Source organism: Dama dama, chromosome 12 (genome assembly GCF_033118175.1).
Source record: "Dama dama isolate Ldn47 chromosome 12, ASM3311817v1, whole genome shotgun sequence".
Taxonomy (NCBI): Eukaryota; Metazoa; Chordata; class Mammalia; order Artiodactyla; family Cervidae; genus Dama; species Dama dama.
The window spans coordinates 31,377,442-31,392,272 of record NC_083692.1 but is presented as its reverse complement, the minus strand read 5'-3'; the positions used below and the strand labels follow the sequence as shown (position 1 = coordinate 31,392,272).

At 43.0% G+C, this 14,831-nt stretch overlaps 1 protein-coding gene across 2 annotated transcripts in view; it reads right to left on the bottom strand.

Moving 5' to 3' along the window:
• Positions 1-12,030: 12,030 nt before the first annotated feature.
• Positions 12,031-14,831, bottom strand: part of RTN1 (reticulon 1) — a 236,441-nt gene continuing 233,640 nt past the window's right edge. Inside the window, exon 9 of one of the 2 annotated variants that reach the window (XM_061156946.1) lies at positions 12,031-12,817. In XM_061156946.1, coding sequence (XP_061012929.1) covers positions 12,775-12,817 — 43 coding nt within the window. In that variant the 3' untranslated portion in view covers positions 12,031-12,774. The remainder of the gene's footprint in view (positions 12,818-14,831) is intronic. The other variant, XM_061156947.1, reaches the window with a different exon arrangement.

The window sequence follows — 14,831 nt, the reverse complement described above, 5'->3', positions numbered from 1 at the left end:
TTTCGACCAGGCCAGAGGCAAGAACTGCCGGTTGCCACGGGCAACGAGGACGCTGAGGCAGTGCGCCAGCTCGTGGCTCTCACCCGGGGTGGGTACCTAGCCAGTTTCTCTAACTTTATCCACAACAATTAAGGGATCCTGTAGCTATGAGACCCTCTTTAGCTGTCGTTTCCTCTTTGCATTTCCGTTTCTCTAGTTCAGCCCTTGTAGCTGAACACTTGTGCCCTTCTCACGGACCGGGGGGGAATCCTGATCATGTTTGAGCGCATTTCTGTGCTAGGTACTAAAGGGAGGAGCTTTTTGTACAGCTCCCTTAATGTTCACAATGGCTGTGTAAGGAAAGTTCTTTTATAATCACCACTTAAACAGACAAAGAAACTGAGGCAGGGATGACTAAGTGAATGGCCCAGGATCACAAGAGAATCATTTTGAGTTTAAAGTGGAGCCTATATAAATCTTTCCATTATGCTACAAAACCCATCACTGTATTCTTCAAGACCTTTCCCTGGAGATCTTCTACCCTGAGCACATTTTACCTTGAATCAGTGAATTTCTTCTGCTTTCTCATCAAACTGTGAGCTCTTTCAAGGCAGGGATATTATTAATTTTTCTCTGTGTCTCTAAAATCCAGTCCTGCATCAGGCTCAGAGTGAGAGTTAGTTCCTCTTTCCTCTGGCTGGTTAGAGAGTAGCAAAGATGATTTAACCCCCTCTTCTTCACTTTTCTTTACAGATTGAAGTTGAAATCATAGTGAAAATAACGTGACAACTATCTTGTTGAATGGAACTATATTGCAGGCCTTGTCCTACGTTACCTACAGTATCCTATTTAACCCTCATAACCATCCTTTGGGGTAGGTGTTATGCCCCACTTTGCATATGAGGACACAGTATATGTATGTCCTGTATCATTGTGCTATACTGCCTTGGGGAGGACACAGTACATCAACAGCAGAACTAGCTCTAGAATCCAGGCCTCCTTCCTCCATGGAGAACCATATCCTGGCCTCCCTCCTGGGTCCCTTCTTCTGCAAGATCGGACATTCAGATCTATCCCTACCCTTCTGTGTTTTTCTCTGTGCGTCAGGGGGAGGATGTCTAGAAACCACATTCCTCAAACACACTTGCTGGCTGCTTGCAGACACTGCTGGGAGATTAGCTGGCAGGGAAGGCATTCTATTCATCCCCTGGAGTGGCAGTTTCAGGCCACCGCAATCGACTGTGTCCCAGCAGCTTTGGTGGCTCCGGAGGTGGCGAGAGTGGGAATCACTGCCTCCAGCAGTCTCCAGCTGCTTATCTGGCATAGACCAGATTTGTGGCAGCTTTCTGGTCTCTGGGATCTCCTTTATGTTCCTTCCCTTTGGTTTCTATAGCCCTTGTAGCAAATTTCCTGTGGCAAATTCCTCTGCTTGAACTATCCTGACTGGACCACCCTAAGCCAACCTTTTTGCTGTCACCAGAATATTCTTCCTACTCATCACTTCATTTGGATCACATTGTTCTCCACTGTCTATGAGTGAGGCCAGTCCCTGAGGGGGCATTGCAAACCTTTGTAATTACAAAAGACAGTAAAGCGTTTTATTATTATTAAAAGAAAAAACTTTTTTAAAAAGAAAATACACAAACTTAAAATAGTTGAGAGTATAAACAAGCATTCTTATCCTTCAGTAGCCATAGATGGTGTTCACCGGGCCAGACGTCAGGCCCTGCTTCTCTCGTGTTTTTCTCTGGTGACATAAACAGATACTTCTCTCTTCCAGTCAGTATTTTTTTTTCAGGCAAACTTTAACTCAGGAGCAGAACAGCATATTGGAATACCCCAGCCCCATGCTGACATTTATTTTTTTAGTTATGATAAGCAGGTGTGCTTCTGTTTCCCCTGTTGCTAACAGGGTCAGGAGGAGAACCCAACTACTGCGTGAGTTTGACCCCTAACTTGCACAGGAGTGTTGATGATCCTATATTCAGGTGTATTTGCAGTTCCTGCAGTATTTGAGGTTTATATGGTATTTGATGATGACATGCTCTTGTTCCTGCCTCTGCATAAATCTGGTACCTCTAGAGAAAACCTCAACTTCTTGGTTGTGTTTCTAGACCCTGGGTTAAACCAGGTCAAGGTCCCAGTCTTGGTTAAACATTTCATGTATAGGAAGTGGTTGCAGGTTTCAGTGCTTTGCTCTGCTCAGCATTAAAGGATCTCTGATGGTTCAATACTGGACTATGCTCAGATCCTCCTGAGGAGTAAAAATTCAAGGAAATCGAGTCTGTCTTTCTCACTCTGACCCTAACGATAACAAATAAAGGATCTCTGATGGTTCATTACTGGACTATGCTCAGATCCTCCTGAGGAGTAAAAATTCAAGGAAATCGAGTCTGTCTTTCTCACTCTGACCCTAACGATAACAAGTACAGGGCCTAATATGGGTACATACAGTCCATGGGGTTCTTGTGGCAAGAAAACTGGAGTGGTTTGCATTCCCTCCTCCAGTGCACCATGTTTGGTCAGAACTCTTCACTATGACCTGTCCATTTTGGATGGCCCTGCACAGCATGGCTCAACGTCATTGTATTATGCAAGCCCTTTGCCACAACAAGGCTGTGATCCAGGAAAGGGTATGTGCCCATATTAGGTCCATAAATTCAAGTTATGTTTTTTCCAGCAGTCATGGACAGTTGTGAGAGTTGGCCCATAAGGAAGGCTCAGTGCCAAAGAATTGATGCTTTTGATCTGTGGTGTTGCAGAAGACTCTTGAGAGTCCCTTGGACTGCAAGGAGATCCAACCAGTCAATCCTAAAGGAAATCAGTCCTGAATATTCATTGAAAGGACTGATGCTGAAGCTGAAACTCCAATACTTTGGCCACCTGATGCGAAGAACTAACTCAATAGAAAAAGCCTGATGCTGGGAGAGATTGAAGGCAGGAGAAGGGGACGACAGAGGATGAGATGGTTGGATGGCATCACCGACTTGACGGACATGAGTTTTAGCAAGCTCCAGGTGATGGTGAAGGACAGGGAAGCCTGGTGTGCTGCAGTCCACGGGGTTGCCAAGAGCCGGATAAAACTTAGCGACTGAATAACAACAATATAGGCACATGGCCCTGTCTGCCCATCATGGTTGATCGTACGATTTCTTTATCTTAATGCCCTGCCACCATTTTGCATGCTGTGTTTCACCTTCAGGCCTATTGCTTTATGGTCACAGAAGGCTACTGCAGCCCCAGACGTCATGCCCTTGTACAAAGTGGGAAGGAGTGGAAAGAGTCTTGTGGAAGCCCCTCTTCTCTTCCATCAGGGAAGGAAATCTGGTCAGAGTCCTACACACTTCCTTTTATGTCTCAATGGCCAGCACTAGATCACAAGGCCACCCATCAAAGGGAGGTTAGGACAAGGGTATCTGTATTTCCAGCTTCTGTGGAGGTGGCAGGAGAGAAGAGGCTTCAGAACAGCTGGACCCAAGGAATGTCAGACACACATACATTCTCCAAACTAACCCCAACATTAGGTCCAAACTAACCCCAACATTAGGTCCAAACAGTTGGCTGGGTGGGCCTTTCCTTGGGGTGGTGAAGGAATCAGTGAAGCTTTTAGCACTGAATAGAAAGGGGGGCTTGATCTTTGCCCATTGGTACCAGTAGGATTTCCCCCATTTAAGCCTTCATATTGGCTCTGTATTGGCTTTATGCCTAGTCTGCAAGATGCTTGCATGTTAGGCAAAGATTCCATAACCCTTGGGCTTTGCACAGCTTCTAAAGTACCTGTCTTGTGATCAGGATGCAATTCTCAGCTACAGCAATTCTATCACACAGTCATCTGTGGTGAAATGGCAGGAAGAGCATGTCCCCTAGATAACACCAGATGGTTAGAGAAGCAAACAGATGGGATTAGTGTCCCTGATGGAGTTACGCCAAACAAAGATAGCAAAGCATCTCCAAGGAAGGGCAGACCATGTCATTGTTTGTAACAACACCTTACAAGGGCCCTCCTTTTCAACTTTGTCTCTTGAATACTTGTTTTTATCCATCATCAGCCATTTCTTGGGGCTAAATAGATTTGAGTCAATTACTCATTGCATCATTTGCTGGTGGTTTTAGATTGGTTTAGGTAGTTTACCTCTTAATCTCCATTCTTCATCTGTAAAATTGAATTTACATCCTGGGATTATGAAGCTTAAGTAAATAACAATGTGCTTAGCACAGAGTACATGCTATTTCCCATCTTTTATTTCTACTAAATGGAAAATAAGAAACATTTCTTCTGAAATACAAATGTTAATGTCCTTTCCGCAACCCTTGCCTTCCTTAAACCTCTTGGTCATTTGACCCTTAGTGACAATTACTGCAATTAAATCAACAATTGCTGTCCTAGAGATGGGGAATTGGCTTTATATCCATGTTATTTCTGCTTGATATGAGTGACTGCCTGGAGTGCTCAGTTAGGGAGGCTTCTGAGGCTCTGCAGAGAAAGATGCCTGTCAGGTTGCCAGAGAAAGGCATGGCTGCATGTGTTGGTGTCAGACTCATTGCTTTACATGTTTGGGATGTGCCTGCTGTGTTCTGGGCATCGAGCTGGGCACTGAACTTGTATAAAGAAACCCATAGGTGGCACCAGGGAAGGCCTCTTTGAGGAAGGGAGACACGAGTGGTGAGAAGGAGCCAGCCTTCTTTAGTTAGTCTCTTAGTGGAAGAAAAAAGAGGTCAGAGAGAGTCAAGGCAAAAGAGGGAAGAGAAATAAAAGGAGGAAGGGGAGAGAAAGGGGTAGGTGTCCAGAGAAGTCAGCTGTCTACTTTACTGAGATTTTCCTTTTTCTCTGTTTTCCCTAAAAGTTCAGTTTCTCTGATGACTCCAGCCAGCATGTAATGAGTGTTTACACCAAACACTCTAATTAGTGCGTTGACTAAATTGATAAAGAATTCACCTGCAATGCAGGAGACCCCAGTTCAATTCCTGGGTTGGGAAGAGCCATGGAGAGGGGATAGGCTACCCACTCTAGGATTCTTGGGCTTCCCTTGTGCTCAGCCGGTAAAGAATCTGCCTGCAATGCAGGAGACCTGGATTCGATCCCTGGGTTGGGAAGATACCCTGGAGAAGGGAAAGGCTACCCACTCCAGTATTCTGGCCTGGAGAATTCCATGGACTGTATAGTCCATGGGGTGGCCAAGAGTCAGACACGACTGAGCAACTTTCACTTTTTCACTTTTCATGCACAAGATATGGCCCCCGTTTTTAAGAAAATGGCCTTGAAGCTAGAGAAAGAAGGGTTGGTTTTGAAGCACACCTGCAAAGCAGTATGTAGTTTGAGAAAATGTACATTTTGTAACTGTTTCTGTGCCTTATTTAATCTTTATCATAACTCTTTGGGGTGATTATAATGATTACCCTATTTTTCAGAAAATCACACTAAGATGAAAGCTTCAATGACCTTGGGGATAACCTTGGGTTAGGCCCGTAAAGTTGGACAATAGCAAAGCCGTCCTTCTGACTCCAGAACTAGGGCACTATTTGTTGGGCTAGAGTTGTGCTGTGGTTTTGTAACCAGGGCAGGGGGGTGGGGCTGGGGTAAGGGCTTCCCAGGTGACTCACTGGTAAAGAACATGCTTGCCAAGCAGGATATGCAGGTTCAATCCCTAGGTTGGGAAGATCCTGTGCAGAAGGAAATGGCAACCCACTCCAGTATTCTTGTCCTGGGAATCCCATGGACAAAGGAGCCTGGCGGGCTACAGTCCATGGGGTCACAGAGAGTTGGACATGACTGAGTGACTTAACAGCAGCAGCAGCAGCAGCAGAATATCGTTATCAATTATGGCACCTGGTGTTTTTCAAGTGAGCATCTGCAGAGTAGTCAGAAATTAAACTGGGGAGAAACAACCAATGCCATATTTAGCAAGAATGTCTTATTTTTAAATTTATTATTATTAACTTAAGTCACTGATGTTTCAGGTGGTATCCTCTTTTAGAAAGGTAGCAGCAGAGGATTATTCATGCTTACTTCGATTTTTATATACTTTTCATTCATGATCTTTCAGTTCAGTTCAGTCATTCAGTCATGTCCGACTCTTTGCAACCCCATGGACTGCAGCACGCCAGGCTTCCCTGTCCACTACCATCTCCTGAAGCTTGCTGAAACTCATGTCCATCGAGTTGGTGATGCCATCCAACCATCTCATCTTCTGTCATCCCCTTCTCTCTTCCTGCCTTCAATCTTTCCCAGCGTCAGGGTCTTTTCCAGTGAGTTATTCTTCGCATCAGGTGGCCAAAGTATTGGAGTTTCAGCTTCAGCATCAGTCCTTCCAATGAATATTCAGGACTGATTTCTTTTAGGATTGACTGGTTTGATCTCCTGTGATATCCAAGAGACTCTGAAGGGTCTTCTCCAACACCACAGTTCTAAAGCATCAATTCTTCGGTGCTCAGCTTTCTTTATGGTCCAACTCTCACCTCCATACATGACTACTGGAAAAACCATAGCTTTGACTAAATGGACCTTTGTTGGCAAAGTAATGTCTCTGCTTTTTAATATGTTGTCTAGGTTGTTCATAGCTTTTCTTCCAAGGAGCAAGCATCTTTCAGTAGCAGTAGCAGTAGTCTTATTTTCCTTATATTTTATTTTAGCTAATTCTTATTTTTTAAGGCTAGATAATTCATATGAAGATGATTTGGTAAAGATCATTGGAGCAGGTACACTCCATTTGATTTAAAAATCTTTCCCTTTTTTTAAAGAAAGACTTTCAAATTTAGAAAATGTCAGATTAACACTGGCTGACCATTCCCTTCATATGGTTGCCATTGGGAATTTCCAGAGTTTAGTTGGGAAAGTAATAATACAAGCCATGGCAACTCTCAGTCTCATTCCTTCCCACCTCCTCAAGGACCTTCCTCAGTGAGCTCCTCCATCACCTATGTCTTCCTCCAACCTCAGGCCCAGTTATCTCTTCCTAAATTCATGCCTTTCCTAAACTCTTCAGCCACCCTACCTCCCTGCTTGCTTTCATTACCAAACTTCTTAAAAGTGTGGTCTACATCTTGGCTATAATGCATCCCTTCACCTTGAATTCTAAATTACCTCCTCCTTACTATCTAATGGCCTTTCCTTAAGCACTATTCCCATGTATCCCCTTCCCTACAGTATGTGATGCAATTACCCAGCTCTTCTCAATCCTTCTTTAGAAACTCACCTCCTAATTGGTTCGAGCTCTTCCTTCTTCACCTTTTTTCACTGGTTTCCTCGCCTTCTTTTCCCTGTTTGTTAAAAGGTGGGGCATGCTGCCTGGGTTCCATCCTTGGTCTTCTCTTCAGGCCCTCTCAACTCTTCCCTTAAATAGAGTTGAGTTTACACAAATAACTTTCTACCCTCTAGTGTTGTTCGAGTCTACTGTTTCTTTATCAGTCTTTTCATCTGGATGTCTATCCATTATTGAATATGGGTTGTTGAAGTCTCCCCTTTTTAATGTAGTGCTATAAATTTCTTCTTCAAGATTTGCCAATATTTGTTTTATATATTTGTGGTTAGGTATGTGTGTGTGTGTGTGCGTGCATGCTTTCAATGGTGTTGGAGGATGTAATTGACCATATTTAAGCCATAACAACTTTCATAAGCTTTAAATGATAGTAACCGGGCTATTAGCCTATTGAATTCTGTCTCTATGATGAGAAGGGCAGTGCCAGGCAACTGCAAGGCCCTTGACACCTTACAGCATCTCAGGGAGATATCTGTGTTATAATTTAAACTGAATGCTGTATTTTCATACCTGATAAATCCTTTAATGTAACACATTTGAACCACATGAAAAATCAGATTTCTGCTTTAAGTGATTCATTCCCTAGTCTTGATGATCTTTAAAAACTGGTGTGGGAGGCTCATGGCTAAAATATTTACTTTTAATTCCACAAATGTTGTTAATATACGATTTGTATTTTGCTTGTTGCACCAGATTATTATTTCTTGTATTACCAAGTATATGACTGAGCCTCCAACAGAAATGATGGCTAGACTTGAAGCAGTTGATCAAATAAATAGCTCGATATATGATCAATGATTGTAATAGTGTAACTCTAGGTATGAAAAGATGCAACAAAGGAAACACTTTCCTGGACCATAACTAGAAGACAGGTGTCCAGAGATCTTTGACTATTAAGACCTAGTCCAGTAATAGCACATTGAGTGTCTTATGACAAAAACCTTCTTTAGAACTGGGAACAAGCCTTCCCAGCAATGCGGGACAAAATGGTCATGAAATGCCCCCCAAAGTATGGTCGGATGTGTGACCACAAGGGGGCCGTGACGTCCCTGGTGGCTCAGATGATAAAGCGTCTGTCTACAATGTGGGAGACCTGGGTTCGATCCCTGGGTCGGGAAGATCCCCTGAAGAAGGAAATGGCAACCCTCCCCAGTACTCTTGCCTGGAAAATCCCATGGACGGAGGAGCCTGCTAGGCTGCAGTCCATGGGGTCACTATGAGTTGGACATGACTGAGCAACTTCACTTCATGCTAAGGTAGGATGTATATATTTACAGTTGTTATATCTTCCTATTGAACTGAACCTTTTATAAATATGCAATGACCTTCTTTGTCTCCAGACACAGTTTTGACTTAAAATCTACTTTAAATTTCATACTTTATATTCACATGTTGTCATATAGTGTCCTTTCATTTCTACTTGAAAAACTCCCTTCAGCATATTGGAGAGCAACCAGAGAGAATTAATTCCAGCAGAATTCTTTTAAAAGGTAACTGGTACACAGGATACCAAAGAATTCATTTCAATTTACTCACCAAAGAAAATGTGGCCAGCCAAATTAATTCTGTAATGTTGAATGTACTGAACTAAAGAAAAATTTTAAAGAAAAAAACATAGTGAGGAGCTTGAGATTGCTGCCAATATAAAGTACTAGATAAGGAGGCTGGAGTGTGAAGGCAAACTGACTCTTTGCCCAGATCTACAGAGCTTGTTTATTGCACCTTCACCACAACCACACTGGCTGATACCAAACTGCAGTGGGAGCTCCTGTATCCCCCACCTACTTTCCATACTTAGGAAAGAAAAAAAAAATGTGAAAGTGTTAGTTGCTTGGTTGTGTCCGACTCTTTGCAACCCCATGGTCTGTAGCCTGCCAGGCTCCTCTGTCCATGGAGTTTTCCAGGCAGGAATACTGAAGTGGGTAGCCATTCCCTTCTCCAGAAGAGAGTGCTAAAGTTCGGGTGACTGAAGTTGCCCTAGTCAGTGACAATGGGACAGCTGCTGGAACTCCATGTAGTGAAGTAAGGCTCAGCACCCAGTTGTGCTCAGGGACACTCAGGTGAGGGGAGAGCTGTTCCATTACTTCTCAGTAGTAATGCCCTGTAGTGAGAATCAACTGCGGAAACAGGTCTGGGTTCTGCCCAGAAGGAAAAGCCTTCACAGTGTTCTAAGGGCCACTATCATGCTCAGGGAGGCCTATGAGTTGAATTGTGTCCCCAACAAAACCTATGTTGCAGTGCCAAATGCCAATATCTCCAAATGTTAGCTTATTTGCAAACAGGATCTTTACAGAGCAATGAAGTTAAAATGAGGTCATGAGGGGGCCCTCATCCATATGACTGCGTATCCTAAAAGAAAGGGGAGATTTGGACACAGAGGAAGGTGATGTGAAGACACTCAGTGAGAAGATGGCCTTGGGCCTGGGGTGATGCATCTACAAGCCAAGGAATGCTGTAGACTGTTGGCAACCACCAGAAGCTAGACGATGCAAGGGAGAATCCTCTCCTAGAGCTATCAGAGAGAGTGCAGCCCTGCCAGCACGTGGTTTTGGACCTGTAGCCTTCAGAACTGTGACACAATAAATTTCTGTCATTTTAAGCCACCCAGTTGTTGGTACTTTGTTAGGGTAATACTAGGAAACGGATACAGGTGGGGAAAGAGCAGAAAAAATATGAACTATCCTACTTCCTTTTTTCCTGAAATGATCTATAAAACACCACGGCTTCTTCACCTACTCACCCCCTTCTTGCTTAACTTGTGTTTAGGCTATAAGAATTTTCTATTGTTCACAGCTTTCAGGATAACCTCACTCACTCTGGGCCCCTGAGGGCTCTATTCTTGGTCTACTTGTTACCTGGTCATTGGGTCCTTACATTATTTCCATCATCTCCAATATCATTTGATATTGATATTTATAAAGCAGGATCATGTGTGCCCTGTGTTTTCCATCTGTTAAACTCTACATCCATACCTATCATTTTGTCAGGCTGGAGTTTCCTCAGGAAACTTTCTTCACCATTGCTAGCAAACAGAATTCCTCATTAGATCCTCTGAATAAGCAGCTGCTTATGAAAGGAATTCTGGGCTCTCAGGAGAGAGGAAAATGCTGCAAAAGCAGACTCTGAAGAAGGTTAATTTGACACAATAAAGCTGTTTAGAAGAAACTTTATCTCAGAGATTGGACACTGAAACACACACACACAAAATCCTCTCCTATATCTAATAACCATAAAAAAAGCAGGCCTCAAACCAAGTTGATTATTTTCCTCCCCCAGACAAGCTCTTCTGGGCTTTCTAACCTGAAAAATGGTATTGCACTCTCCTGAACAGCTAGTCTTTAACAGATCTGGGGCTAGGGTGATGCAGGCAAGCTGCCTAGCGTGCAGAATTTAAGGAGGCACTTACTCTCAGGGTTAGCCTTGGTCTTGAACTTCCACATGTAATCAGTCACCATCTCCAATCCCATCCCCCTCCATGTCATCTCTCTGAGTGGTTCCTCTGTGCATAGTGGGTGCTAGGCATGTTGGGCTGAGATAGAGGATCAGACAGGTGAATATATCCTTTCTATTGTCATTGTCATTGCCTTAGTAGAAGCTTTGTCATTTGTCACCTGTCTGTTAGTTATATCACAATTATCTCCTATATTCTTCTAATCTCCACTATCATGCACCCACACTGTGTCTATCTGACTCTCTGAGATCTAAGAAACAAAGCACTAACTCCTTAACATTCAAGTCTCTTTTTAGCACCACCCTTTCAGCCTTACCTGGCACTACATTCCTGCTCAAGCACCTTCCAGCCCAGTTCAGTGTATTACTCACTGTTCTCTGCATATGCCATGCGCTCCCATTTCTCAGCACCTTAGTCCATGTTCTTTCTTCGTACTGTGATGACCTGTCTCCCTCTGGAAAAAGCCAGATCAGAACCCAGCCCCAAAGTCCACCTCTGAGAATCCGTCTCTGTTTGCTCTAGTTTTATATTGCAGCTGTTATTTCATGCTGCCTTTTACTTAGTGAGCATTTCCATATAACCTTTTCCCGTCTCCCCCAGTGTTGGCTGTTGGCAGTGTCTAGTTAATTGACTGTGTGGTCGTCAGTATATTTTGCACGGAAGGGTAACTCCATGAGTGCTTACTGAACACAAGTCCAAAACTGCTCAAAGGCGGCTTTTGTAAGTAACGATCCTCCCCCCACCCATTTTTATTTCTCCCACTGCTACTACTTTCATCCCCCCTTCTACCCCAGCATCTTTGACTCTGACTTTAACAGTGACATAACACAGGCGACTGGACTTCTGCAAAGAGTAGTAAATAACCCCAAAGACTCAGCTTGGTGAGGGCAGGACTCATTGTCTCTCTTATTCACCACCCTGTTCTGAGCGCTAGGCACTCAGTATCAAGTACAGTAGATGCTCAATAAATAATTACCAAAACAGTGAGTTCATAGCAATTATAATTGTTTTATGTCAGTATTGTGTTGCATGTTATTATAAGAAGTTTATGGGAGGATTTATACCATGTTCAAGTTTTTTAAAAAACTATTTAAATTATCTACATAAGCCCCACCGAGTACAATATGAAGAATGTTTTCCAGTTTTACCAGTCTCCAGTGATTTCTATTAATAACCCAAAGGAGCCATATACTAGGCTGGAGTTGGACTATGTGGATTCTGGAAACAGGAGCAAAGTGAGTACTTGGTCTCAGCCTGTCCGGCACATTCACAGATGCTACTTCTTAGAGCATTGAGTTTTCTGGTGCGATCACGAGAAGAGAGGGAGAAGTTTCTACACTTAGTAACATTTATTTATGCATTCAGTATCAAGTACATAAGTGCAAATATCCAGAATCCATAATTAAGTCCATTAGGAACTACAGAGAAAGTAATACAAATTGTAATAAAGTTAACATGCTGGTACTTTTTAGTTACCATACATGTAAATCAGCCCATCAGTCTCACACAACAAAAGTACTGCATGTTTGTTTTTGGGTTTATTCATTTATTTAATTATTTTAAGTTATACAAAACTGATTACCCTAAGTACGGTCGACTTGTTTTTATTTTTATGTTGTGTGTGTTGGAAAAACACTTAAACATCGGTCTACAAGTCTATATATTGTTATTAAAGATTAATCCAACCAACAACCCAAGGACATAGAAGCGATTTCCACTATTGCATCAGTGCACTGGGCAGGAAAGGCCTAGCCACAGGGAACATGAGAAGCTACAGAAGCATTGCAGAGAGAAGAACACCGACGAAGGAAAGATAACTTGGGTTCTCACCATCATGCACTTTTTTTTAGCAACACAAAATTAAAAACCACATCTAATACACTTTTCGCTATACTTTAGTGCTTGACACAAGTGACTCAAATATCCTAAGGGTACAGAAACAGCCTAAAAACAGCTGTTTTAAAGTTTGTCTCTAAGATTATGGTACTGGGGGGGGGGAGAAACAATCGATTTGCAGTAACATGTAAGACAGAGCCGTTACCACTTCAGACATTCCTCTTGGTGTTCAGTCCCCGGTGGGGTATCCGCTTACTCAGCGTGCCTTTTGGCGCCTGGGATTTTAGCCTGAATCCTAAAAAGGCAAATCAGACAGTGGTAAATCACAAGTGTTATTAATGAAATCATCTTATGACATCACTATGTGTTGTTGCTTTAATTAGCTAAGTGACCAAATAGCTTAATATTCCAAAAAATAGCATAATTTTTATGTATGAGTGTCTATAAATGCATTGCTATGCAATAAAGAAGTATAATTAGATAATGAATGACCCCAGGAAGCCATATTTCTTAAATTATAACTTTTTAGGTAGACAAGATGTTGATTTATTTCAGAATTATAGAAGCTGAGATATACGTAGGTGGCTATTTATCACTCAGTCTGGGACACTTCTGAAAGAGAAAGACAGTGCTGTTATTAATTATACCAGGACAACACGCATGAACAGGGATGGTTCCAGGTGAAGAAACCTATGGTCACCCTCAGCATAAACTGCTAGAACAGGAATGAAGAAAACTGAGTCCTAGTTTCAGCTCTCTACTAATTAACTGTGTGCCATCTGGCAGCTAATGAGCCTTCCTGGTCCTAGAGCATTTACCGGGTGCAAATTAGATATTTCTAATGCCCCTAAAATTCTGTGATTCTCGCAGAATGGCAGTATTATTTTAGGTAGGTTTATATTGGAAGCATTTTGCTTCATTAAATCAAAGCTTAATGAGCTCCTGATGCAGAGTTTCACTGAGACCTTCCTCTGTGCCAGGCACCCTTCCAGATGCTGGAATTCAGTGAACAGAAGGGAGAAGGCCCTGCTCTCATGGAGCTTTCATTCTCCTAGGGGTTGAGGAGCCAGAAATAAACAAGTAGACAAACAAGAGAAATGTATATTGTTACAGATGCTATTAAAAAAAAAAAACCCAAACAAGATGGAATGATAGGCAATGAGGGGGAGTGGTGATAGCTGGGAGATGTTGTTCAGTCACTCAGTCATGTCTGACTCTTTGCAACCCCATGGACTGCAGGATACCAGGCTTCCCTCTCTTTCACCATCTCCCAGAGTTTGCTTAAACTCATGACCATTGAGTTGGTGATGCCATCCAACCATCCCATCCTCTGTTGCCTCCTTCTCCTGCTGCCTTCAATTTTTCTCAGCATCAGGGTTTTTTCCTATGACTCGGTTCTTCACATCAGGTGGCCAAAGTATTGGAGCTTCAGCATCAGTCCTTCCAATGAATATTCAGGGCTGATTTCCTTTAGGTGGGAGATGCCTACTTTAAATCGCCTGAGGTGAGAAACAGATGTCTGCAGGATAAGAAGGGGCCACTGGGTTGAAGTGTTTCAGGAAGAGGAAGCAGCAAGTACAGAGGCCAAAAAGTGAGGACAAGCTTAGGAGGCAAGGATGAGACCAGTGTGCTTGGGGAGTGAGGAGGGAAGGTCTGAGAGGCAGGAGGTAACCAGATGGTGTTGAAACTTGCAGGCGGTAAAAGGAATTTAGATTCTATTCTGTGGCTGGGAAGCCACTGATGAATTGTAGGCAAAGGAATGATGTGATCAAAGAAGATCGTGATGGTGGTTATGTGAAAAAAGTGGGGAAACAGAGCAATAATGGATGGAGGACAACTATAGCAGTCTAGGTGCTGAAGGGCAATGGCTTGGGTTATATGGAATGAAGTCTTGCCAGTGGAGTCAAGGGCACACTCTGGGTACCCAGTGAGGGGATAGAGCAGACAGGACCCCCTGCCAAGCTGATGGGTTGAACGTGTGGGCAGGGGAAAAACTGACAGTAATCAAGGTAGATGCTTTGGTTTTGGGCCTGAGCAACCAGGTGAATAATAATGCCATTTACAAAGATCGTGTGACAACTGAAGTAAAAATAAATTCTGGGCTGAAACTGCAAGATCTGTTGGGCCATGCTGAATCTGAAATGTCTATGGGACATTCATTAGGCAAGCAGTTGAATGTGAAGTTAAGTGGGCCTTGGGAAGCATAACTATGAACAAAGCTAGTGGAGGTGATAGAATTCCAGTTGAGTTATTTCAAATCCTAAAAGATGATGTTGTTAAAATGCTGCCCTCAATGTGCCAGCAAATTT